The 27303-nt window shown below is 37.9% G+C and overlaps 1 protein-coding gene across 6 annotated transcripts in view; it reads right to left on the bottom strand.

Annotated features, from left to right (window-relative positions):
• Positions 1-341: 341 nt before the first annotated feature.
• The window catches only part of GOLIM4 (golgi integral membrane protein 4), an 85877-nt gene continuing 58915 nt past the window's right edge, over positions 342-27303 (bottom strand). For 4 of the 6 annotated variants that reach the window (XM_032261225.1, XM_032261237.1, XM_032261260.1 and 1 more), the window contains 9 exons: positions 24095-24253; positions 19868-20197; positions 16266-16525; positions 15713-15795; positions 14247-14356; positions 11453-11620; positions 11011-11079; positions 2428-2508; positions 342-2102 (listed from right to left, as the gene is read on the bottom strand). In XM_032261225.1, the coding sequence (XP_032117116.1) occupies positions 1953-2102; positions 2428-2508; positions 11011-11079; positions 11453-11620; positions 14247-14356; positions 15713-15795; positions 16266-16525; positions 19868-20197; positions 24095-24253 (1410 nt within the window). In that variant the 3' untranslated portion in view covers positions 342-1952. The remainder of the gene's footprint in view (positions 2103-2427; positions 2509-11010; positions 11080-11452; positions 11621-14246; positions 14357-15712; positions 15796-16265; positions 16526-19867; positions 20198-24094; positions 24254-27303) is intronic. The other 2 variants (XM_032261230.1, XM_032261246.1) reach the window with 1 other exon arrangement.

The following is a 27303-nucleotide window of genomic DNA, read 5'->3' as shown; positions in this document are numbered from 1 at the left end:
GAGAAACGAGAGGTGCTATTTTCTATTTGCCATAGCCTGCAAAAATGCCGTGATTGCGCAGAGTATGAGATTTTACCCACCTTACAGCTCCCATGTTTACCTGCTACAGTTTCATGGATGTTGGCGGAAGGAACTACACTGCTGGGTCAGAGACAAAGGACTCCATTTCTCATGAGCCAGCAGCAGTCATGAGCTTCATGTCCACGTCAGTTCCCCTTAGTCTCCAAGTGTCACACGGTCAGTGTGGAGCAGCCCAAGTGGGTGTTGTGCACACCCTGGGCTTCTGTCATAGCTGAGGATCTGAATATTAGAAGGTCATAAACTAGTAAGAAACCACATAGTTTAAAAGGTCTGCCACTTTGTTTTAGCTTTATTGACTATTACCAACTTTCAGTATGGTTCAAACAATTAAATACTGCAACTGGGACATTAAAAATACAAGCTAATTTACCAAAATAATTGTATTCTGAATATTATGTACAATATTATACATTTTACATTACATAATGGATTTTTATACATAAAGATAAGATTTCTGATTATTGGAAATCCAAAGTACATTTGAACAAAATATTCCTATGCATACATACACAATCACTCAACTGGAACAACCAAAACCTTCTATGAGTGTGGTTATTAAAAAATAAAATTACCTTCATATAATGATAGAAAATGAAATTTGTTTTTATTGAGTATGAATACAAAACCATACACATATGACTTATATAACCTAGTGCTGTATATTTAAAAATCTTTACGCTTGCAACTGAAATGTCTCTATTCCAAGGGAAGTTTCTGATTTTTAATTTTATTTTAAGGAATCTATTATATTTGCAACCATTAAAATGCCTTACACACAGGCAAAAAGCAGACCCAAAAAGCAGATCCAGCAAACAAAAAAATCATGAGGGTCTATCATATCACCATGTATGTTTCACTGTATAGTTTCGAAAAATTATCCTATTTGCAGTTTGGTATATCTTCATAATCATACTTATTATCAAAGTGATTGCATATTGAGGCACAGAGCTTAAAGAGGAAATATCTATTACTTGTAGGGAACTAGACACTGAAACAATGATCAATCAGTGGCTTCAGAAAAAAGAAAACATTGAGAATGGGTGCTCACTTAGAAAACATCACACATAAACACTCATTTGTTTTTAAACAAGTCATTAGTCCTTCAAAAAGGTTAATGTGTTGATGTGTCCATACCTTGTTTGAACACCGCAATATCTGATTAAGACCAGAATACTGCCACAGGAGTTTTAATACTCTTCATTTTAAAATTCAATTCCTCTTTAGCAGAACAGCTATGATTTTAAAGCAATGACAAACATTTTTTAAATCGATCTAAAAAGTCTGAAAAACGATGTCTTTACAACAAAAATGGGTTTCCTATTGTATGTCGCTCTGTACATAGGTCTCAATCCAGAGATACACCGACTGGTGAAAATTCCATCAGAACTATACATAAAGACATCACAAGGGCAGCAATTAGTAAACTGGTCATTTTCTTTAAAGTTTGTATGGCATTTTGCAGTACTCCCTGTTCTAAGTACTCCCTGTTCTTAAATCCTGTATTTTATGAAAGGCAAACAAGGGACACCTGAAAACTAGAAGCCAGACGGGTAACACGCTGAAACATATACAAAATCAATGACCTTTCTGACTTCATGTAATCTGTTAAAAAAAATTCGGACTCAGGGTCTCAGGTTTACTTTACTTTTTTTCTTCTTTTTCATGTCTAGCTTGAATATAAAAGAAGCTCTAGACCTACATTATCAAAATATATTCATATAAATGTATGAGCATTTCTAATACAAAAGTTTTAAAAAAGTCTAAGTTCTTAATTTTTGTAATTAAATATCCTAGAGTTCAGTAGGCAGATTTATGTTTGAGCAGCTTGAAAAGAATCCGTTGGCTGAGTATTGTCTAGAAATTGGGCACAGCTACATTTCGGCTCTTCCAGGCGATTTCTCGGCAACCGCAGCCCCGTCTTCTTCCTCCTCTTCCTCCTCCTCATAGTGTTCCTCTCGGCCCTTGGGGTGGTTGTCGTCTCGAACTTCTTGCTCTTCTCCATCATTGTTTTTATCTTCGGCCTTAAAATTAAAAAAAAAAAGAAAGAAAAACTAAGAGATATAGAGCTAGTGATAAATAATTCCCTCTAAAAACAGGATGAAAACTTATTCATTTTTAGAGGAAAAAAAAGGAAGAAAAATGATATATAAGCAACAGTGCCGCTGTCTCTCCTACTTTTCATGTTGTCACAACTTTTCCTAATTTCAGGTGGGCCTGTTAAATTCAGCGGTAACTCAGAGGTACCATTAGCCACTGGTACCTATCCCAAATCTATGTAGCTCCCCTATACACATGCACACTCGCAAATACCCAAGTGCTCAACAGAAACATGTATCTCAGACATACATTTTCATCATTTTCACCATAGGTCTCTTCAGCATTATGCTGCAGTTCTCTTTTTTTCTCTTCAGTCAAATCTTCCTGAACCTAAAACAAACCACAGATATTATTTAAACACTTGCAATAATATATTTTCACACTTTTATCATTCAAACACTTGCAATAATATATGTTAAGGATTTATCTAACTGGTATGAAGAAATGTATAATATACCTATTATAAAAATCAATGTAATTGACTGTGAATGTAGGACTTTTGTGCTTGAATTTCTGACTTATTTGAATAATGGTTAAAATTCCAAATATAAAACACCTGAAGAAATTCAGCTTCTAAAATCAAAAATTCTGGCCAGGCGTGGTGACTCACAACTGTAATCCCAGCATTTTGGGGTACTGAGGCAAGAGGATCACTTGAGCCCATGAATTTGAGTCCTGGGAAACAAAGTGAGACCGTCTCTACAAAAAATTTTTATAAAATTAGCCGGGCACACTGTGCACGTATGTAGTCCCAGTTACTTGGGAGGCTGAAGCAGAGGATTGCTTGAACTCTGGAAGTCAAAGCTTCAGTAAGCCGGGTTTGTGCCACCGCACAACAGCTTCGGTGACACAACAAGACCCTGTCTCCCCCAAAATAAAATAATAAAATAAAAATTCCCATTTTTCCATATGTGAGAACTGTAGAAATTTGAAATCTATGACACAGTGTAAATTTTACGGAGGCAGGAACTGCCTCTTATTTAAGCCACTATCTAGATCAAGCTTGTCCAAACTGTAGCCTCTGTAAATCCTCTGTAAAGGCACAAAAATAGAAACCACTGCCTATATACAATGTAGATGAAATTTTATGTATCTATTCCATACTTAAGAATAAATTTCTGTGGCCAAAATATCTAGAAAATAGAATACAATCACTTCAATTTCTTTATGAAGTAGTCTATTAAACTGCCTCAAAAATTCCTCTTTAGTGTTCTAATACAACCTTTCTGTTTTCCTTTATGTGCACTATTATTACGGTTTAAATGATCCCAATATTTATCTCAAAATGTAAAGTAAAGCAAGCACTCAAATATTTGTGCCAAATAATCTCTATGTATTGGTCGTATCTCGCAGAAATATAGAGTAAGACTTTTTTTTTTTAACTTGTTAACTATTTTGAAAATCATACATAGGCCAAAATGTTTAAGTCACTTGAATACATTTCAAAAAAAAAAACCTGCTGAACATCAGTTCAGTATAATGTAGTCTCCTGATACCAAAGAAAGCCTGATCTCTTCTAGGAGCAGAGCATAAGTCCCCTTGAATAACACAAAAATCACACATTTTGGCGGGGGGAGTGGGGGAGACTGTTGAAAAACCTGAGAAATGAAAAAAGGAAGAAAAGTACACAGATACTATAATGCAAGAGAAACAAATTACGTGCTGTCTAAAGGTGTGCAGCCCAGGTGAGACAAGAATCAACTGTAGCCTCCCAGAAGAGCTTTGGACAAAACTTGGCCTGTCAATGGCCTACAGTGGTGACTTTTCAAAGACAGCCTGGGCTAGGCAAACATTTGTGAATCTCCTCTAACCAGTTCAATGCCAGTTTGATGTACAGCCCCTAAACTAATCTGGTACCAAATAAATACATTTTGAGGACAAAGGCATTGAGTATCTGTTGTATTCATATTTCCTGGTGGAATGAGCTAAAGACACCAATCTTGTCTCACTTTACCGTTCTATCAGTGGCCCATAACATCTCCTCTGCCCACAGTCATAGAACCTCTAGTAACATTCCGCAGGACACTGGGATGAAAACAATGAAGCACTTATTTCAGGCTATCTTAAGGTCTGCCTAATTGAAACATCATTAAATTGCTGAAGTGTCCCTGTTAATTTTGATTAACAAAGACATGTCTTCTACAGACTTAATAATGAAAATATATTATTTATAAACATTAAAATGTTATAGTTGATTGGAGGAAAAACAGCCTTGAGTTTATGCTGTGTGGTAAGAAGAATATCTAAATCAGGGATCAGCAATCTTTTTCTGTGAAGGGCCAGACAAGAAATATTTAGGCTTTCTTAGCCATTGGGTCTCTCTCACAACAATACAACTTGACCACTCTATGTAGTGCACACATACACACAAAAACAAACTACAGTCAATATGTAAACAAGGAGGCATGTTTGTGTCCCAATAAAACTTTACTTGGCCAGGCATGGTTGCTCATGCCTCTAATTCCAGCACTTTGGGAGACCACAGCGGGCGGATCACAGGGTCAGGAGATCAAGACTAACCTGGCCAACATGGTGAAACCCCTAGGGAATTAGTGATAAATAATTCCCTCTAAAAACAGGATGAAAAGTTATTCATTTTTACTAAAAATACAAAATTCAGCTAAAAGTTTTATACTAAAAATACGAAAAATGGCCTGGCATGGTGGCAGGCACCTGTAGTACCAGCTACTCAGGAGGCTGAGGCAGGAGAACTGCTTGAACCCGAAACACGGAAGTTGCGTGAGCTGAGATCGCATCACTGCACTTCAGTCTGGGTGACAGGGCAAGACTCCATCTCAGAACAACAACAATCAACACCACCACCACAATAGCAAAAACTTTACTTATGAAGTAGGCTGCAGCCTGTAGTTTGCCAACTCCTGTCATATACTATGGAGTCAGAAAGATCTGGACTAAAGCCTTGGCTCTGAAACTTTTCTGACTGTATAAATCAGAAGGTCAATTGTTTTGGTAATGAAAATCTTCAAGCACATGCAAACAAAGAAATCATTCAATAAACCCCTTGTAGCTACCACCAATGTTCAAAAGCTATCTCAATATTGCCACACCTGCATCATCCATCATTTTTCCATTTTTTAGTAAATTATTCTTAAAAATTCTAGATATCATGTAATTTCGCCTTCACATATCACAGTATATACATATATAAAAACAATAAACAACTTATATAATCATAATACGGTTATCACACCTGATAAAATAATTCCATAGTAGCATCTGATGTCTTGTCCATATTTACACTTTTATGATTGTCTTAATGTCTTTTTACAGCTGGTTAGTTCTAATCATGATTTTAAGGAAGAGCACACATAACATGGGATTCACTTCTCTCTTTTTTCCCTATGCTATGGATTTGCTGTCCTTTAAAATGACCCACATTCTGGATTTATTTGCTTCTTTATATAACTTAACTCCTTTCTCTAGTCCTGACATTTCCTATACATGTAATTTAGCATAAAAGTCTGAATAAACTCAGGTTCAATTTAAAAAACAAGGGTATTTTAGAGGTGATGGTGTATGTTTCATATTTTTTATCATATCAGGAGGCACATACAATTATTTGTCCCACTTTTAGTGAGGCTACGGTTGGTCATGAGCTCAGGCAGGGACAGCCTGATCCCTTCATGGTAAAGTTCCCTGACCTCTGTTCATCTAGTGACATCATCCACTGATGACTGTTGCTTAGATCAATTGCTTCAATTAAGGGTTACAAAAATTGGTTACTTTCTATTTCCATCATTCTGTCTATATTCACTAATTTCTTTTTTTTTTCCCATTTATTTATTTTATTGCATTTTAGGTTTTGGGGTACATGTGAAGAACATGCAAAATTGTTGCATAGGAACACACGTGGCAGTGTGATTTGCTGCCTTCCTCCCCATCACCTACATCTGGCATTTCTCCCCTTGCTATCTCTCCCCAGCTTCCCACCCCTGACCGTCCCTCCCCTATTTCCCCTCAACTGACCCCAGTGTGTAGTGTAATTTCTATAAAGAACTTCTCCATATCAACTATATAGCTACTGTGCAGGGTACACTTAATTATGGTAGCCTTTAAAATCAGACCTAGGTGGCTCTAATCATGTTTCTAACAATCAATAAAAGCTACGCAACCTTCAAATTTTTAACCCCTCTGAAGCCCAAATTTCTTATATGTGAAATAAAAGCATTGGGTAAAAATCAATGATCCTTAATTTCCTGTATGTATGTGTGGTTGGGGAGTCATGAACACTTTTAAGACTTTGGTTAGAAAGTCTTTAGCAAAGAGACACATGTACACAGATAGGAGTTACAGACTTCCCAGATGCCATCTACAGCTGTCTGCCCTAGGACTATTTCTCTAAACAGTAAAATACTGAGCTGTCTGAATCAGCGAGTGGTGGGTGGGTGAAGGGACACTTATGAAGGATGCTGATTCCTAGGTTCCATTACAGATAAGATCAAAATCTCAAGGGTAAGTGTCTGGTCCAGAAATCTGTATATGCCACAAACTCTTCAAAGTGATCCTTATTCTCCGCAAAGACAAAGAACTATTTCCTTGAATAACAATGGATGCTGGGTTATATCACTAGTCTTTGGAGATGTGCTATAGAAAATTTAGGTTGTTTACCAGTTGTCAATTTAATCTCATTTAGGTACCACTGATTTGAACTACTCTTTTGGGAACCCACAAATGAAAATTTTCTAATTTTCCAGACATACAGAGAACAGACTCTTAGTTAGATACACATTATTATTCTAGTAATATATTATTGATGTTTGGGACAAAAGCAATGCAAACTCATCTTAAAGGCTGTAATGCTGGCCAGGTGCAGTGGTACATGCCTGTAATCCCAGCACTTTGGGAGGTCGAGGCAGGTGGATCACCTGAGATCAGGAATTCAAAACCAGCCTTACCAACATGGAAAAACCCCATCTCTACTAAAAATACAAAAATTAGCCAGGCATGGTGGCGCATGCCTGTAATCCCAGCTACTCAGGAGGCTGACGTAGGAGAATCACTTGAACCTGGGAAGCAGAGGTTGTAGTGATCGGACATCACACTTTTGCACTCCAGCCTGGGCAACAAGGGTAAAACTCTGTCTCAAAAAAAAAAAAAAAAAAAACAAAATAGTAATGTCTTTAATGCTCTTTGGTAATGAAACAGAACAAAATGATATAGAGGTTCCAACTGATCTTAAAATATGCTGAGAATAAATAACAACCAGAAGCCAATTGTTATTCTTTTATAATGTAGACATACAGATTATGTCTTCCACAACTGGCCCTCTTATCATCCTGCTAAAGCTGTCACAGTGCTTTGTCAGATTTCCCAAACACTGCTCTTGTTACTCATTTTTATCTACTGAAATACAATGTTTTAGGCATTTTAGAAAAGAGCCTTATCTGATGTCACAAAGTTTAATAAATGGCCAAATCCAAAATAAAACAGATCCACTGAGTCTTAAAATAGGCTTTGACTGGATATCCTCTCTTGGTGTCTATTAATACCTTTCTTTTACACATTGAAGATGTTATGGGGTGAGCCAGGTCAGAAAGCTGAGCCTTAAGTAGGTAAGAACAGCAGGATCCAAAACAGTAGATAGAAGGTTATGAACAAAAGGCCTTCAGCAACATTAGCTATGGTGATGAACACCCTGTTTTTAACAAGAGGGTTTCTTCCAACTGAAAAGGTTCTTGGTCAAGCATGTGGCTCATGCCTGTAATCCTAGCACTTTGGAAGGCCAAGGTGAAAGGACCACCTGAGGTCAGGAGTTCAAGACCAGCCAGGCCAACATGGCAAAACCTCTCTCTACTAAAAATACAGAAATTATCTGGGTGTGGTGGTGGACACCTGTAATCCCAGCTACGTAAGGAGGCTGAGGCGGGAGAATTGCTTGACCCTAGGAGGCAGAGGTTGCAGTGAGCCGAGATTGCGTCATTGCACTCCAGCCTGGGCGACAGTGAAGACTCTGTTTCAAAAAACAAAAAACAACAACAAAAAAAGAAAAGCTTCTTGACATGGTGTTCACAGGCTGGCAGTCTCGTGCAGGTGGATGTATATATTTGGCCAGTGAAGGTGAACAAAAACCTTGTACTTATTCTCTTAATGTTCAGATTAATCTGTTTTCAGAGACATTGAGGGAAGTTAAGGTATTCTGATTTTTCGGTCATTTAATCTATACATGGTTGAACATGTAAATAATTTTAAAGTGTACATAGCACTTTTCAGCAATGCCATAATTGTCTTGTTTGCTTACAAGTTGATAAAACATTTGGAATGTAAGCAACATGAGGAAGGGATCATGATCTGAGGAAGGGATCATGCCTTCCACTCAAACAATCCCAAATGAGAAACAAGGAATGCTTGTAAATAATAACAATTTTTATGTCTTAGAAAGATAACACTTACTGCACTAAGATAAAAGAAGGCAGGGTAGTATAAATTTCCTAAAATTACACTTCTTTTGGGTCCTCTACTCTTAGAGGCCAAGTCTACAAATCTGACAGGCTATACCTCTGAACAGGTGCAGCCCTGGCAAGATGCAATTCTTCCCCAGGAGAAAATGCTGACAGAAATAAGTTTGTGCACTGGAGAGGAAGGGAAGCGATGGTAGCCACAGGCCTTGCATTCTAGTGGTTAGCTGGGGCAGCTGCAAAACTCTACGGTTTAATGGAGATATGAAAACAAACAAACAAAAACAGTGCACAGTTCCATAGCATTTCATGGTTTTCAGAGTGCTTCCTTCCACCAATGAGGTTTCATCCATATATGCACTTATAAACAATATGTGTTTCCGTATACTATGCTCCCCTTTATTTTTCTCATTTTGCCAGAGTCTGACAAGAACTTTGTCTCTATCACCAGTGCTTAAATGGTATTTGGGAACCACTCTTTTCCTCTCTCAAGGGAAGACCTGGGAATAATGGATAGAGGTGGCAAGATGCAAACAATCATCTCAGAAACAATCACAAAAATACAACACAGCATGAACAGGGCTGGGAGGCAGAGAGGAAAGTTACACTGGGAAGAAAAAAAGGCGCACACAACTTCCACTAGGAGTGCAAGGAGCAACAGCTCTCAGTGACGGGCTGGCAACCTGGAGCACGTGCAGGAGGGGATCTGGACACTGTTATAAGAATTTTTGGCAGGAACCAGGTAAACATAATTAGGACCTGGGGCCAGGTGCAGCAAGAGGAAAAGAGTCCTGTGAGTCCAGCAGATCCGAAGGGGGATGAGTGATGGGGTGAGGGGCAGTTGCTGAGTTTAGGCAGCACTCAGCCCGGGCAACCTCCTCTGTCTCAGCACCATTTCTCCTTCCCTCTTGCTTCTGTCTGTCTTATCTTTCTACTCTTGATTCCTCTTGGATCACAGGATTTCCCTCCTCTACCTTAACTGATCATAATATAAAAGTGAAAAGGAATCAGTAAATACTGATTAAAATTTTATGTTTAATGTTCTGAATTTTTAAAAAGAAGCCAAGGTGAACCTTTTCTCTTTTAATCCCTCAAAGATTCCTCTTATCGAACATAATAAAACAAAATGATATTAGTCTAGACATCTTGTTACATGAGAAGTCCAGATGCATATCTTTTTCTTGCCAAATGTCTTAATATTCAAGGTCCCTATTTTCTCTACTGCTCTTTCTGACAAGACAGCCAAGGAAGGGTCTTGATTAGGATGAGAAACCAGAGAACAAACAGATCAAGTCAGTTAAAATGCATGTTACTAGACAGGTTGCCAGCGACCTTAAAGAGCAGCACCCTTTTTTGTTTTCCTGGTATAAGCACAAATTTTATCATTAGCTCTGAAAATCTGAGAAAATCAGTAAGAACAAGAAGGCAGACCTAGTGGAGGGACCTGTATGTGTGAGAGCACAGTGCATGATTTCTACACAGTGTCTCTAGTGGTGGGGTTGTGTTTAGTCAGCTGTATGTCCATCCTCCCATGGGGTTCCCTTTAGGGATAAAGCCACACATTTCCAAGACACCTGGCTGAGAAGTGGCTCTGACCCAGGGTTTTAATTTGGTAACTACTTACTGGTCCATAAGGAGACTAAATATAGGGTCTTGGCCTAATTCCTATCAGACTCGTAAATATTGCAGTTGTCTATACAGCAGAATACTGTGATAAAATGGCTACAAGAAACAGCATTCACCAATCAGTTACAGGAATGTAGCATCACAATAAATGCTACTTCTACCTAATTAACAACTAGATGCCAGAAATTTACAATGAAAAGCGAACTAAAATAAAATATTAAGAAACTTTATCCAAATGCATTTTACTCAACTGAGCTCTTTACATGTTTTTTCTTTTCTTTATTGTTAATTAAGATACTGAATTCTTATGAGGGAAGAGGCCAGAAGAAGAGACTGTAAAATTTACAAAAATGTTTGGAGGTTGTTAAGTTGATTCCAACAGATGCTACAGGGTATTCTGTGATGTAGGCACTGGGGAGATGGCTGCGGAAAAAGCTGCAGGGGCTGGTCCGGATTCCCTCAATGTGCAGAGGGAGACAGGAGAAAATGTTCTTACAAAAGATCATACCAATCTAAGTCCACCATTCCTGGAAAGCCAAATGCCCTCTTAATTCAAAATTCAGGTGAGAACCAAAGAGATGGATTCTATTATCCTGCCTTTATTATCTCCTAACCAAATGTCTCCAGTGCCATAATCCATTTTTGCTTAAACCACACTTTCTCAACCTGCTTAAGTCTTTCTGAACATTTCTATGGAAGGCATGTCAAAGCCAATACTGCTGAGGTTTGTTTAAGGTTAGTGTATGTGATAGACCAATCTGATCAGTCTTGGGGATTCAATTCTTACTACCTCCTCTTCTGCCTCTTCCTGGTACTGTTCATCAACATTATCCTCCTGCTGGTCTGGATTTCCTGCCATCTGTTGAAACAAAAGAGGAGGTTCATGTTACTGTACATCAGAGATGCCTTTTACACAGTACTCTGGGACAAAGAACAAGGATGCCACCATGAAAAGGGTAGTTTCAAAGCATCTGTGGCCAGGAAATGATGAATAATCATTTCTAATACAAAGCCCAGGATGTCCATTACATCCTCAGATGTACAGCATATCATTTCATATGCCATATGAATATTTCTCTCAGAGCAGAGACATATCGTTTCATAAAGTGTCCTAAAAAACACCAAACTGGCAAATCTTCCATCAATGTAGATTATGACTAACCTTTTACATAAACCAGATGTTTGTCAAAATACCCCAGTTAAATCCACCCTTCCTCGTGGCATCTGCTTACCACCAAATGTTCCTCTACTTCTGTATTTTCCTGCTTTTGATTACTTTGTTTTTGTTCTTCATTTTCATCTGGCAAATTTTCTTCTCTCACTTGCTCAGCTTCTTCAAATTCATCCTCACCTTGATTATTAGGGTCATCTGCTGGGTTTACATCCTCTACAGCTGCCCTCTGTAAAATTTTAAAAAGTAATTACACTTTAAAGCTGAGGATCAAGTTTAATTTCATTTGAAAGGCTACACGCTGGTAGAAAAGGAAATCATCCTTCACCAAATTGTTCAGATCTATCCTTGCCAAGACTTACAAGAATCAAGCATTGCACTGTCAAAAGGGAAAACTCCTGCTTTACTTGTCAGAGGCTGATGAATCACAGTGAGGTACAAATAGCACTTCTTTTCTGCAAGTGATTTCAAAATAGTTCTCAAAACTCTACTGACACAAGTAATGTAAACAGAACTGAATAAACAAGAAAATAATTAATAAAAGAGGACCAAGTGAGAAAAAAAATACTAATTTAGGTGGGCGGTTTAGATGGGCAATTAACTCTTTTCGCTGCTATGTTGATTTTTATACAAGTTTCCCTGTGCAAGCAACTTTTAACATGTCAGCAGGTGAAAAGCAATTGATGGGGAAAAAGGCCCATACCAGAAACGACCCATAAAGAGGATGGGAAAGGAGACAAGACAAGAAAAAGGCTAACTCAAAAGAAAATGGTCAATTTCTAGTATGGATCAAATTTCTTAATTAAAAAACACTTCCATGAAACAGAGATGTTGACCTGGCAAGAGATGGGAGTTAAAAAGGACTGAGCTACTCAACTGCCCAATAGGGCAATATATTATGAAAAATGTCATCCCCAAATCATCTCCCAAGTTACTGTGCTCAACAAAGGTCCTTCATATTATCAACTTTAGAATTATTTCAATTTTCCACTTAAGCTCCCAAAGCACCTTCCAAATAATAAACATCCTAATAAAGATTTAGATTTTAGAGCCCGAGACGGGCAGGAACAGTGACGCTTGTCATGAGCTTCCCCAGTCACTCCCAGGTCATCAATAGGACACTTACTAAAGTTGTAAATGCTTCTAAGAGACAGGAAAGCCACAGGGTAGGATTTGGTCTCTATCAGTATTCTCCAGAAAAGATTCTACTTCAATTCACTTAAGAGTTCTGAACATGTTTGAGAGTTCACTGCAGTCTCAGCTGATCTGTTATCTGCACATCCTTGGCCATAAACGTTATTGAAGTGCAAATGACATTATTCTTGGGAATATAGAGACTAATGAATTACCACCTTCACACTCAACTCTAATTCCTCCACAATCTCTTGTCATATGGATTTTCTTTGGTGCACTATCAATAATTTGTATGGAAATATAGGAAAAATGTAACATATTCTTTTCAGAAGAAAGTACCAAATATCTTTTGCAAAAGTTCATGAAAATGACTAGCTCACCTCTGACCAAGTAACAAGTACGAATTAGCAGGCACAGTTGTTATGTTCAAGTAAAACAGAGAGAAAAAGAAAGGAACAAGTGGGATTCATAGTTTCTAATTAAAAAGAAGAATGGTACAAAGGCCAGTGTTTCCCAGCATGTTCCCCAGAACAAATAAACAGAGGATAGGAAAGTAAAGGATCATATAGTCAAGTAATCAACGCCTACAGCAGTTCCCAAACAAGTGACCGGAATACTCTCCCTTCCTCCCACCCCGTGCACATTTGCAGGCCTCTGTACACTTGCTTTCTTGTTCTCTTATGGACAGACTCTTGCACTCTCATATGTTTCTGTTCTCAAGTATTTGCTCTTTCCTGAAAATGTTTCAGGACTAGGTTCCCTGAAGCATATTTTCAGAAATCCTGAGGGAAAGGTGTTCTGCACATCTCAGTGCAAGCTAAGTGGAAAAGCTGTTTCCATCAAGACGGCTGTAAGCAGCTAGCAGAAAGACTCTTGAAGATTATCAAGGATATGTGTCCTTCTTTTAATCATCCACTGAATCAATATAAACCGGGCCCATGTGATAGAACAGACTGTTATAAACGTGATAGTTTATTTACTGGCAAAGATGACAGGATAGCTAAAATAAGTTGTAAAAGTCATCTACACGTACAGGAACAGGCTCACTAAGCATATGCTTGCCTCACTTGTAGGCAGGACCAAGGCTCTAGCCCATCCAGCTGAATTGGAGATCTCTGTATTTTTCGGTAAACACAAATAACAATGCTGGTAATTAGATGTCTATCTATTTATATTCTAAATTTTCTGTACCATTGCAGTACCTGAACAACTCTTCATGTCTCAAATCACACATCCTTATCCATATATTTATTAAAATGGTCACTAGACTGCTGAGAGATTACAGAGTCACACAACATACCTAACACCCTAGAAGACTGCTTAATATGCTCAGGAAAGGTCAGTTTCCTTTCTCTGGTGCCATCTCCAACTTCTACACTTGCCTTTTATTCCTCCATCTTTCAGAGTTAATATGTATTTCAATCTCTTTCAATTTTGCTTTTCTAGGTTTTAGTTTTATTAATTTAAAAGTCATCAGAAAAAAAAAAATCCTGTTTTTTTTTTTCCCCAGAGCAACCATTAAACCAGCTCATCACATACACATACACCATGGTTTACAGTTAAAAACACTGCCCATATATAATTATGCAAGCCACTTTCCTTCTGTGCTGAGGATATAACAGAAATAGATGGGGCTAGAGGCTGGCATCAGGCAAATTTTCAACTCTCTTTCCCACCTTATAAATTTACCACGTGTCAGGGGCAGAAGAGAAGATACTTACATCTGCCTCAGATTCTGGGTTAGCTTCTTGGGGTCCTTGTTCATGAGGTTCATGTCTATTACCTGGGTTTCCTTCTGCTTCATCTTGGTGCTGGTTGTCTCTTTCATAGGCTAGCAAATCAAAGGAACTAAAATCAGCACAAAATGAATCAAATAGGATTCTTCCATTTCAACCCAATGAAAAGCCAGCAGTGGACTTTCTTATAGACTGTATAACCTCCACCTCAGTTAACTCAACATAAGGCCTATGTCTTGGCTTTTCTGAATACAGTTATGTTCTTTACATAGACTGTGTGTCTAAAGAGCTGATATGGGTTAGACATTTTTCTTCTAAAATAAATATTTATAACAGGGGCTATAATTTTTCCCACATATGCAAGAAAACCACAACAATCAAAACTTTCTCAATAAAAGAAAGCCCAGTTGATTGGACACTGCCGAAGAAATCAACTAATGTTTGATAATATCAGAGGAAATAGCTAGGCTCCAAAAGAAGAAATTGATAGTTTCAGGAAATGCAACGAAGAACAACCCCATCTGTGGAGCTCAAAAACAAATATAGCCCATCACATGTTTTCTGACACAGTATGAGGAAGACTGCCACAGCACAGAAACAGCACACATTTATACTCATTTACTTGCTGCTTTTTGAAAAAATATTTAAAGAGAATTGTATGAGCACAAAAAGAGAAGAACAAATCACTTTAAAAAATAATAATATAAAAGAGGAAAGTTTAAGTATATGGAGAGTATAAGCCTAGAGAAAATAATGACACAGAGTAACTTACCAACAGACTTCAAGTGCACAAAGGGTTTACTACACAGAGAAGAGAACAAACCGTCCTCTAGTCTTACTAATATTAGAACAAAAAAGCTTAAAGTGCCACATGGAGGACATAAGGAAAACAATTTCTTGACTGTAAGAGCTGTACAATATCACAACAGGCTATTGAGGGAGATTATATGTAATCATTTTCTCTTTTTAGGAAAGGATACACATCTAAGTGTTAGTGGTGCCAGAGAGACAGTTACATTCTGATTCTATTATAACAGTAAGCAATATTTGATAAATTACATACTAAGTGCTTACCATAAATGAAAGCTACTATTGACTTAGTTTGAAAACATTTTAAGGTAATGATGTAAGGACTTCCAAGGCAAGGAGAAAATGTAGATGTTTCCCAAAGCATAATAATCCTATAATAATCCGTCAGAAATATTATAATTAGTAAATAAAAAGCTTAAACTACAGGAAAAATGATAGGGAAGAAAGAGATTACCTTGAGCAATTTTCACTGCCAGTGTGCACTGTTTAGGATGATTAACAAAAAGACACGATTCACAAATCTCCTTTGCACTTACTCAGGTATGCCTATAGCTCATTGATATTATATAATATTGGCTCACTGATAATATACAATGTTATCAAGTAATTAATTAAAACATTCATCATCTAAGAAGTCTCACCACCTCCTTCCTCTTCTTGGATTCCCTGGTCCTCTGCTCCCTGAACAATATCATTATCCATAGCATCATAACGAGCTTGCTGCCTACGAGAGACACAAAGAAGATAAATGCAGTGAGAAAAATTCAGTGGCACAGGCTGACATAGGTCATTTATCTTTAAAGATAGTAATAAGCAATATTTCTCATCATTTTTAAGAAGCCATAAAAACTTTTTAAAACCCTCTTATGTATGCAATTAGGTATAATAAAAATTCCAGATACACTGTCAAAAGACACCTTAAAAAGATAAAAATATCTTTTAATGATAAAATTAAGCTGGCACAAAGGTGCAAAGCTATTTGGAGACCTAACCTATCGCTTTTAAGTAGAAAAAAAATATTATTTTTAAAACTAAATATTTGGCATTTAATTCTCAAGTAGCTGTTCTGCCTTGGCTATTTGAGCAATACGAGCCCCTTAATTTCAGAATCCCAAATGCACAAAACTGTTTTTAATTTGTATATGAAAACTGGAGCAGGGGCTGTCTACATTCATTGAAGAAGGGGAAGGCTACCGGAGCTGCTGCTGCTGGTGCTGCTGCTGGCCCTCCTCATGCTCAGCCTGCCTCTGCAGGGCCATCTCTCTTGCCAGCTGCTGCTGCTGCTGTTGCCGCTGCCGTAACAGGTGCCCTTGCAGCCTCTGCTGGTGCAAAGCTTCCTGGTGTTCCCGCAGCCGCTGGGCCTCCTCCGCCTGCTGCACTGCCAGTCTCTGCTGTTCTAACTGCTCCTCATAGGGTGATTGGAATTTGATAACTGGCTTGGCTGAAGGGTACACCTGGGGAGAAAGAGAGTTGGTGCAGAGCAAGAGGGGTTAGTTGCTCTAGTTTTTCTCTTCATTTGATTCCCTGACAAACTCGGGAGGCACGGCTGGTTTATTAACACCTATTTGTCAGGTGAACTGTGATTATACGTAAAGTCCCAAAACTCCTATTTCCCAACTTTCTCTGAATCATCCTTGGCTTCTTTAGCAGCTGATATTTCCAACTGCTGGTATTAAGGTAGATTTTCAATGTGCTTCCTTCTCAAATGGAACACAGGGTGCAACAGAAGATACCGGTTTCAAACTGTAATTGAGCTTATCTTCACAGGCTCTGATATAAATAAGCAGTTGGTAACTTTGGTAACTTAACATTAACTGGGCAATCTGTGACCTAACGTTATGCCTAAGTCCTTTTCCATAAACAGTTAAAGACCAAGGGATGCTAATTAACTCTAATAATGTATACACCACTCCCATAGCCGAAAATAAAAAAAAAAAGTCACATTCCAGATTATAGTGGAAAAGCAGATAATTGATTTTTTTTCAAAGAAACTAAGAATAGCTGAGAAGATGGTGCCTTCTTATTAAAGGAAAATCTGATACAGCAATTCTTAAAACTCTGCTTCCCTGAGATATTCTCTCATCCCAGTTATAATGACTTTTATCAAAAATGCCACAAAAATGCTGGTGAGGATGTGGAAAAAGAGGAACCCTCGCACACTGTTGGTGAGAATGTAAATTAGTATAGTCAATATGAAAAACAGTATGGAGGTTTCTTTAAAAGCTAGAAATAGAACTACCATATGATCCAGCAATCCGATTACTGGGCACATATCCAAAAGAGAGGAAATCACTATACTGAAGAGATACCTGCACTCTCAGCTTTATTGCAGCATTACTCACAATGGCTAAAATATGAAATCAACCTAAGAGTCCATCAATGGATGAATGGATAAAGAAAATGTGGTACATATGCACAGTCATAAAAAAGAATGAAATCCTGTCATTTCCAGCAACATGGTTGGAACTGGAGGTCATTATGTTAAGTGAAAAATCCATGCACAGAAAGACATACAGGTATTGATCGACTCACGACCTATGCAACTTACGACCATTCGACTTTACGACCACAATCGCTAACCACGACTGCTCCACGTCTGGCAGCGCAAACGTTGCCCAGCTGGGCGTACGACAGTGAGGACCCGCTTCCGGCAGCACTACCATCTCCGCGTGCACCATTTTAACTGTTATCCCAGACTTGGTACAGCAATTTGTGTTTTGTGTCCTGGATATTTTTCATCAAACCCCTCCCAATAAACTTCTTATACATTTTGAAGCAATGGACCCAAACATCGAACTATTTGCAAGGATTGAACAGATGGCGCACAATGTGTTTCGTCCGTATCGTGAAATTTATGAAGAAAAAAAGAAACATACAATTCAGACAAAGCTCAGCATGTTTATGAAAAAACCAACTCCGGTAACCCCAACTGCTGCCTCAGATGATGACATCAACGATCCGCAGCCAAGCACCAGCGGCCAATAAAATGTTTCCTACATGTTTATATATTTTGATATGTTTTGCAATTGGGAAAATGTTTCCTATGGTATTTTTTACACCTGTATTTTTGTATTTTTGTATGCACCTGTATTTTGCAATTTTGTATGTTTTGCAAATATTAAACCAGTTGTACTGGTAATGCAGTGTTTTACTTAAACCTGACGAATGTAAAAATAAGAAACAAAATGGTGTAGAGATGATACAAATGGCATAAAATGAACAAAGAAAATTATGATATATAACAATAATGAAAGAAAATTATGATAAAATATGACTTAAAGATTTTTATAACATCATTTCACAGTACTATACATATAGCCTACTCAACTTATGACCAAATCGTGTTATGACTGGTCTGTCGGAACCAATCATGGTCGTAAGTCAAGCACTAGCTGTATGTGACATGTTCTCAATTCATGTGGGAGTTAAAAAAATGGATCTTGATAAGATAGAGGTGGATTGGTGGTTACCAGAAGATGGAAAGTGGGATGAAGAGAGATTGATAAATGGTACAACATATGGTGAGAGAGAAAAAACAAGACCTAATGCTTGGTAGTTCAGTAGGGTGACTACAGTTAACAATAATCTATGTTATATTTCAAAATAATTAGAAGAGAAGAATCTGACTGTTCCCAAAATAAAGAAGAGATAAATGTTTGATGTGATGGATACCCCAATTACCTAGATTTGATCATTATACATTATATGAATATTTCAAAATATTACACATACTCTGAAAATATATACATATATTATGCATCAATAAAAAATGTCTGCATCCCAATGAGCTACTCCACATCCTCTCTGCCATACCCCAACTAACAAAAGCACACAAAATTCTCACCAAAGGAAAGAGGGTAGAGAGTTAGGAAGTAAAGCTGCTGGGGAATTACTTCGCCTATTGGGGAAGGTATACAAGACTGGAAGAAGCTTTCTAAGTTTGCAACTACCTAAGAGGGCAACTACAGAGGTCTTCATACCTGCTCAGCCTAAAGCCTCAAGCAGATTGAAATCTCAGAAAATCTGAGGCCAAACGAAACTTCAGAGTTATAAATAGAAGATGATCAGCATCCATGTAAAGTCCAGGTAACCTACTGTTGAGAATCAGTTTACAGACAGTAAAAGATAGACATCTAGCTGCACTGTTGGTTTAAAAGAGGAAAGGTTGAGTTTTCTTTTAAAGCATCATATATAATAATCCTGGTCATATTTTTTTTTTAAAGAAAGGGAAAAGTCTTATGTGTAAGTTGCATGTCCAGTAAGAGGAGCCTGAGCAGAGGCTGTTTAAGATATGCTCATCTAGCAGAATATCCCCAAGTAGTAAAATCAGACTTTTGATAATTAAATATCCACCTGGAAGGTGAATGCAAAAGCCAACATACTGACAATAAATGAACAGGGAGAGGAGGATGCCTGATCATAGAAAACAAGCCTTTTGTCTGCCTTAAGATGCTGGAGACAGGACTTGGGAACAAACTGGGAAGGTGTCCCACCCAGTTCTCACCTGTTCTACTCTACTAAGGTGATGTGAGGCTGAATCTCTGACTGTATACAATTGAGAAAAAGAACAATGCACACATTTAACAGGTGTGCTCTCTCATCACCCATCATCTTTCTGAGGTATGCAAGTAGCTATGCTGTTAACATTACAAGAGAAAACTTAAATATGTGCACACAATGTTTAGTAAAATCACTCACATTTTAATTGTAAAGATTTTGATATATTATCTTAATAGGTAAAATAAAGCCAGGTTTTCCATTCCAGTATGCCATGCCATGAGTGGGTGGCCTCGTACCTCAGCGTGCGCATGCCCTTCCAGGTTTGCTGCCTCTCGCTGCTCACGTTGCTCTTTCCAGTCCCGATCCTGCTCCTCGGGGGACGGGTCGTGTTCCTCCTCAAGGTGTTCTGCTTGCCCAACCTGCTCCATTTCTTCCTCCTCCAGGGCCTTTCTGTGCTCTTCTTCCACCTGATGCTCCTCATGCTCTCTGGGTTCCACTTCTTGTTGGATTGGCTCTGGAGCAGCCTGAAATTCTGCCTCCTTATGGGTGGGAGCATAGAGTTTTGTTTCTTCTGCTCTTCCAGGAATTGCTTCATAGTTCTGCCACACATCACTATTTCGAGACACCTAGGCCAAGCACATCACTGGGAATGACACTCTTCCATTTCAAAAGTAATGATGTAATTTCTTTAGTTCCATGTCTATGGAGCTACAACATAAGCAGGTGTCTAGAAATATCTACAGTCCTGGCTCTACAGCAGCAAGGGAATCAGTCAATTTTCTCACTGTATAATCTCACTTATAAAATAGAGAATATAAGCGAAACTTCATCTGTGAAGAAATAACCTGGAAAATAAAACCTACAAGTAACCAATATCTCAGAAGTAATGAAATTCCTATCTTCCCTTAGAATAAAAAGGAAAAAAACTTCAAACTTCAAGTGATGAAATGTTTACATAATTTTCTTCAATGTAAAATTTTGTTTTAAATAATTTGAAAAGAGAAGGATAAGATAAAATTGAGGAGTTCGTTTTTTTTTTTTTAATTAGTTTGGTTTACTAATTTAAAAAAGAATGCTATTACTAATGAACATCCATGTTAGTTCAACATAGTGCCTGTTAAGCAAGATCTAATAAAATATTTTTAATGTATTAAAGTAGTAATTCTTGGTAAAACAGCAGGAGTCTTTTGTAAACATTTTTTATTGCTAATATGGAAAACCCTGAGCAGAAAAAAAAGAAATGTCTTTTTCAGAATATTCCTTCTCTAAAATTAGTTGATTCAAATCAGTTCTTCTTATGTTTCAGAGATCTCTGTATGATCTGCATTACCTAGAATGTGAGGAAGAAAGAGGATATAGTAACAACAAAAAAAAAATCACCCTTTTTTTCTCTTTAAGCTTCAGTATCAGAAAAAATTTGTATCTTCTTTGGTCAGACTGCTCTTCCAAAATTGAAATAAATGTGAAACTCTATTCTTAAATTAGCCAGAGATATAATTATCAAATGTGAGAAATTGGGCTGTATTAATAAACTGGGGAGAAAATCCTTTCTCCGACATTTGAGGACAACTAGAGTTGCACATTATACCAGTATCCTCACATATCTGGCAAGCTTGACATAATACAGCCCCGGCTTTACAGAAAATATTTCTCTAAAGAGATCTAAGGACTTTCAAACACTTGTCATTTATCTTCCCAATATCCTAGTGAGGAAGGTTAGAGCGGATAAGTCTTATCTCCACCTCAAAGATGGAAAAACTGAAGCTGAGTCACTGGAAGACTAATCCAGTAAACTGGTAGTCTGTCAAGAGCAGAGAATAGAACCAACTGCCAGGCCAGTGATATGGTCATGCTTTCTTAAGTTAGTCCTTCACATAAGACCCTAAGAAAGAACAAGAGTCTATGAGCATACTGAACCTGTCTGTTAAAGGATACCCTGAAAAGAGTGAAGAGGCTCATAATGCAGTCTGCTCACATCAACTTAGTTACTCCCTTACAACGGTAACTTGGAGGAAAGTTTTCTCAGTCTTCTCTTTAATGTTAAAAACCACTTTGTGAGCAAAGGACAGGAACGACACTTTTCAAAAGAAGACACTGATATGATTTGGCTGTGTCCCCACCCAAATTTCATCTTGAATTCCCTTGCCAGAGACCTGTTGAATTTTAATTTCAAGAGTAGGGGACCAGAAGCCTACATTTTTAATATGGTCCCTAATTGAGCAACACACAATTACTGCCTTCAAAGATTATGTGTTTAGGAAGAGAAAGAAGAAGGGGTAGAATTGAGTTTTGTGTATTGCTCCATATGTATCTTACAACATTAAAAGCATCACTATGTGGATGTCATTTACTTTTTACCTCCAAAGTTGGTTTGCAAATGTTTAGATTTGCAATGTGGGAGGGACCCAGTTGGAGGTAATTGAATCATGGGGGCAAGTCTTTCCTGTGCTGTTCTCATGTTAGTGAATAAGTCTCAAGAGAGCTGATGGTTTTATAAAGAGGAGATCCCCTGCACAAGCTCTCTCTCTTTGCCTGCTACCATCCATGTAAGATGGGATTTGTTCCTCCTTGCCTTCTGCCATGATTATGAGGCTTCCCCAGCTACGTGGAACTGTAAGTCCAATCAAACTTCTTTCTTTTTTTTAAATTGCCCAGTCTCAGGTATGTCTTTATCAGCAGCATGAAAACAGGCTAACACAGACAACAATATGGCCAAAAATCGTATGAAAAAAAGCTCAGCATCATTGATCATTAGAGAAATGCAAATCAAAACCATAATGAGATATCATCTCACATCAGTCAGAATAGCTATTATTAAAAAGTCAAAAATAACAGGCGAGGTTGTGGAGAAAAGGAATGCTTACACACCATTGATGGGAGTGTAAATTAGTTCAACCATCATAGAAGACAGTGTGGAGACTGCTCAAAGACCTAAAAATATAAATACCATTTGACTCAGCAATTCCATTACTGAGTATATACCCAAAGGAATAGAAATCATTCTATTATAAAGACACATGCATGTGTATGTTCTTCAGTGCAACACTATTCACAATAGCAAAGACATGGAATCAACCTGAATGCCCACCAATTATAGACTTTGATAAAAAAAAATGCAATACATACACATCATGGAATACTATGCAGTCACAAAAAAAGAACAAGATCATGTCATTCACAGAAGCAGGGATGGAGCAGGGGGGCACTGTCTGTAGCAAACCAACATGGGAACAGAAAGTCAAAGACTACATGTTCTCATTTATAAGTGGGAGATAAATAATGAGACACATAGGCACATAGAGGGGAACACTCTAGGGCCTCTCAGAGGGTGGAGGGACAGGAACAGGAATATAACTAATGGGCCCTAGGCTAAATACCTGGGTGATAAAATAATCTTTACAACAAACTACCATGACACAAGTTTACCTATGTAACAAACCTGCTCATGTACCCCTGAACTTAAAAGTTGAAAACAACCACTTTGCCGGAAAGATAACCATATTTCCCATTTTTTTTTTTTTATTACAGATGATTGTAAAAAAAACCTTTGTAGAAATAAATAATAGTAATTACTTCTGATGTCTCACTTATGAGATATTCTTAGGGCTTAATTTTTATGAAGAACAAGAATAGAAAAAAATGTATTATATGACTAGCACTCATACCCCTGGGAGTGTCATACAGGTCATTTAATTCAAATTTTGACATGTTCTGTATAGACCTAGCACTGTTCCAAGTTCAAATATATTATTAACTTTAATATTTGAGCAGGTTGACTATCACATAATATCCTCATGATTATTTAACATTCTCACTCTAACCCCTTCAAAATCACCAACCTTGAAAAACTCATATACTACAGCTCCTTGAAGACAAATAAACCTGCATGAATAAAGACAAAGCCATTAAAGTCTTTCTCAGAAAATACTAGCAGCTGCCAGTCATGGTGGCTCATGCCTGTAATCCCAGCACTTTGGGAGGCTGAGGTGGGTAGATCACCTGAGGTCAGGAGTTTAAGACCAGTCTGGCCAACATGGTGAAATGCCATCTCTATGAAAAAATACAAAAATTAGCCGGGCGTGGTGGCGGGTGCCTGTAATCCCGGCTACTTGGCAGGTTGAGACAGGGAGAATTGCTCAAACCTGGAAGGCGGAAGTTGCAGTGAGTCAAGATCACACCACTGCACTCCAGCCTGGGTGACACAGCGAGACTTTGTCTCAGAAAAAAAAAAAAAAGAAAGAAAGAAAATACTAGCAGCAGTTCTCAAAGTGTACTACTTAGACCAGCTGAATCTGTTAGAAATGCAAATCTTTAGGCCTCACTCCAAATTAACTAAATCAGAAACTCTGGGCCTAAGGCCCAGTAACCTGTGATTTATCAAGCTCTACTGGCGATTCTGATCTACACTTAAATTTGAGAACCACCACTCTCCGAGAAATGCTGGCAATATTAAGAGCAGCTCCTCTCTTGGCAGCTCGACAGAGAAAGTGACCTAACCATAGATTCCAGTTCACGCCTCTTACCTCCTGCGCCTCTCGGGTTGGCTTTTCCCTTGCTGCGTTGTAACCTTGTGGAGAATGTGCCACCTGGGTCACATTTAGTTGCTCTGCTGGATCAGGTTTTCGAAGGCTTGGAATCCTATTCAGAGTATCTTTCAGTTGTTTATATTCTGCAACTTGAGTCTGCATATACATTGCGCAATCGGATACAAATTGCACAATTTGAGGAGGGAAAAAGATATCATTCATAGATGGGCATTTGGGTAAACTGTACAACTAGACAAAAATATTGTACCTAAATACGAGTCAGAAAAATATGCAGATTGTTTCCATGCATTAACTGTTCTTACTTGGGCATGCTTAATCATTTCTGAGCACATGCAAATTAGAAACAGAGCTGAAGGAAACAGAAAAAATACCTCAGACAGATGTTAGTTTCCCGTACTACACTTAAGTCAGGACTTTTGTAAATAATTTACTAATATAAATATCACTATTAAAAGACAGCTATGTGATGTTTTATCATATTAAAAATCCATTGAAAACTCACAAAGTTATAAAAATAAAAGTGCAGATACCTTTTACCAGTATGATCTGAGTAAAATCTTTCAGTAGAAAGGACTCAAAGGTTTAAAATAAATTTATACACACACACACACACACACACACACACACACACACACACACACACACATAAATTACTCAGGCTACCATTTTCCCGCTCAGTTAATTTGTGCTGAAATAGAATCCTTTATTTGTCAGAATGTTTCCTGTACTATGCTCTGTGGTTTCTGGAAAACAGTGGCATTTTTATCCTTGATTCCGAATGGTCTTTTCTTCTAAAGTGACGAAGGTACTAACACAGGTATAGGACTAGCATCTGCTCATACAGCTGCATCTGTGTGTATATGGGATGGGGTGTGTGGATGTCTGTGTAATATTTTTAACACAAGGAGCTAGAAAATCAGAAAAAAAACCAATTACTTTAATTAACAAAATCAAGAGACATTGTGTATACTTTGCTCATTGTATACACCAACGCTGTTATCCTGAAAACAGAAATGCTGTGTGTGTAAACACATATATAAACACATATAGAGAACACAGAAGTCTTTTTCTCAACAAGCTTCCCAGAGAGGGCCACCTCCTCAGTGTGCGGGGCACAGCAGGTAAGTGGGCCAGAACCCAGCAGCATTCCTGCTGCCATAGCTATGCACCATGGCACACTGCTCTTCCACCCCAAGAGAGAGGTGCTTTTTGTTTCCTTCTAATTTACACTAGGGTAAAGAAGTCTGCTTGCTAAATAATTCCCAGGGCACCGCCTTTTAATACTTTTGTACAAAGGTGCACCATATGAGTAGCAATAGCCTTTATCTGAGAAATCTAAACATTTGCAAACCAACTTTGGAGGTAAAAAATAAATGACATCCACATAGCGATGCTTTTAATATTTTAAGATACATATGGAGCAATGCACAAAGCTGAATTCTACCCCTTCTTCTTTCTCCTTCTAGATACATAATCTTTGAAGGTAGTAATTGTGTGTTGCACAATTAGAGACCATATTAAAAATGTAGGCTCCTGGTCCCCTACTCTTGAAAATATAATTGAACAGGTCTAGGGCAGGGCCCAGGTAGCTGTGATGCAGGAAGTCTCAAAAAACATCACTTAAGCATTGAGCGTAACTTTGAAGTGAGGAGAACCTGAGCTTCAACCTTGGTTCTGGTCATTGATTTTGGGCCAGCTACTTTACTTCCCTTTTCATCTCAGTTTATTTAGTTATAAAATGGTACAATGTTATATAACTGACAAGGTTGTGAGGATTAAATACTCAACTACATTTAAAAATCAGGTTGTCAAGACAGAATCTCTTAAGATGACTTACATGCGAAATGTAGGTGCCTGAAACAGCATTTGTTTTTTTAAAGAGATCTGGGGAAAGTCTTAATATGGTATTATGGACTGAATGTTTGTGACCTCTCAAAAATTCATATGTTAAAATCCTAACCTCCAATGGATCAGGAGGCAGAGCCTGTGGGAGGTAATTAGGTCATAAGGTTGAAGCCCTCCAGAATGGGATTAGTGCCTGTATATAAAGGGATCCAGGAGAGCTTTGTAGGTTTCCTTCTACCATGTGAGGATACAAGGAGACTTCAACAGTCTGCAGTCTGGACGAAGGGGGCCCTCACCAGAAACCGACAATGCTGGCACCCTGATTGAGGACTTCCAGCCCCCAGAACTGTGAGAAATACATTTCCATACTTTATAAGCCACCCAGTCTCGGGTGTTTTGTTATAGCAGCCCAAAGGGACTAATACATATGGCTTAAATTAAGGACTGCACCTAGTTCTGACATTTTTTTTAAAGGCAGGATGAACCTTGAGTATCCTCCCCAAAAAAGATATTTCAATAAATAAAAACCATACACATAGATTAACTAAAAAAAAATTTTTTTTTTCTATTACAAAACCCTGTCAAGTAATACTGTCAGGGTGCTACTCCAGAATTTGTTTATGGTCATCAAATAAATGATTTTATTTATGTATCTATGGATTTTCAAATTATTGCTTAGTCTAACGTTTATGGCCATTACAGCACACAGAGCACTCAAATAAGTTTGTCACATTTATAGTATGAAGAACAGCCTCATATAAAATAATACTTGACAAAATTTTATATAAAGAAGATGTGACATGAAATCATGTCTGAAGTCAATTTCATTTATACACTTCTAAAAAATCACCACACAGCTACAGCTTAGGAGGAGACACCTCATCAATGACTGTCTTGATAAGGAATTTCACAAACACAGATGCTACAGCTTCTGAGATAGGTCAGGAACAGAAAATTATAACTTTTAATAATTTTAAAAAGACAAGAAAACAAAATATGGGTGTCCTGATGAGCACAGATAGTTTACCTTTGCTCTTTTATCATAATTCCTTCAGTTAAAATTAAAGTTAAGACCTAGTTTAATGCAGCAACTAACCTAGCCATTCCTGTTTCCTTGCTTCTACTAGAAAGCTGTGTAACACTTAGCATGAAATCGCTTAATAAGCTCTCCAACACTTGTATTTGTTCCCCTGTTTATTCAGTAAATATATACTGAGAGCCTGCCTTGTGCCAGAGGCTGTTCTAGGTTTGAACAACTGGAGCTGATGACTCTTATTTTTCCTTCTCTGTTGACTTTTCTTCTTTGCTGTAATTTGACCAACAACACAAAAGCCTCCTTC

The sequence above is a fragment of the Sapajus apella genome, unplaced genomic scaffold (assembly GCF_009761245.1).
Source record: "Sapajus apella isolate SASKATOON/1434 unplaced genomic scaffold, GSC_monkey_1.0 scaffold4, whole genome shotgun sequence".
Taxonomy (NCBI): domain Eukaryota; kingdom Metazoa; phylum Chordata; class Mammalia; order Primates; family Cebidae; genus Sapajus; species Sapajus apella.
Note: the sequence above shows the minus strand (reverse complement) of the source record. Positions and strands in the feature narration are given on the sequence as shown.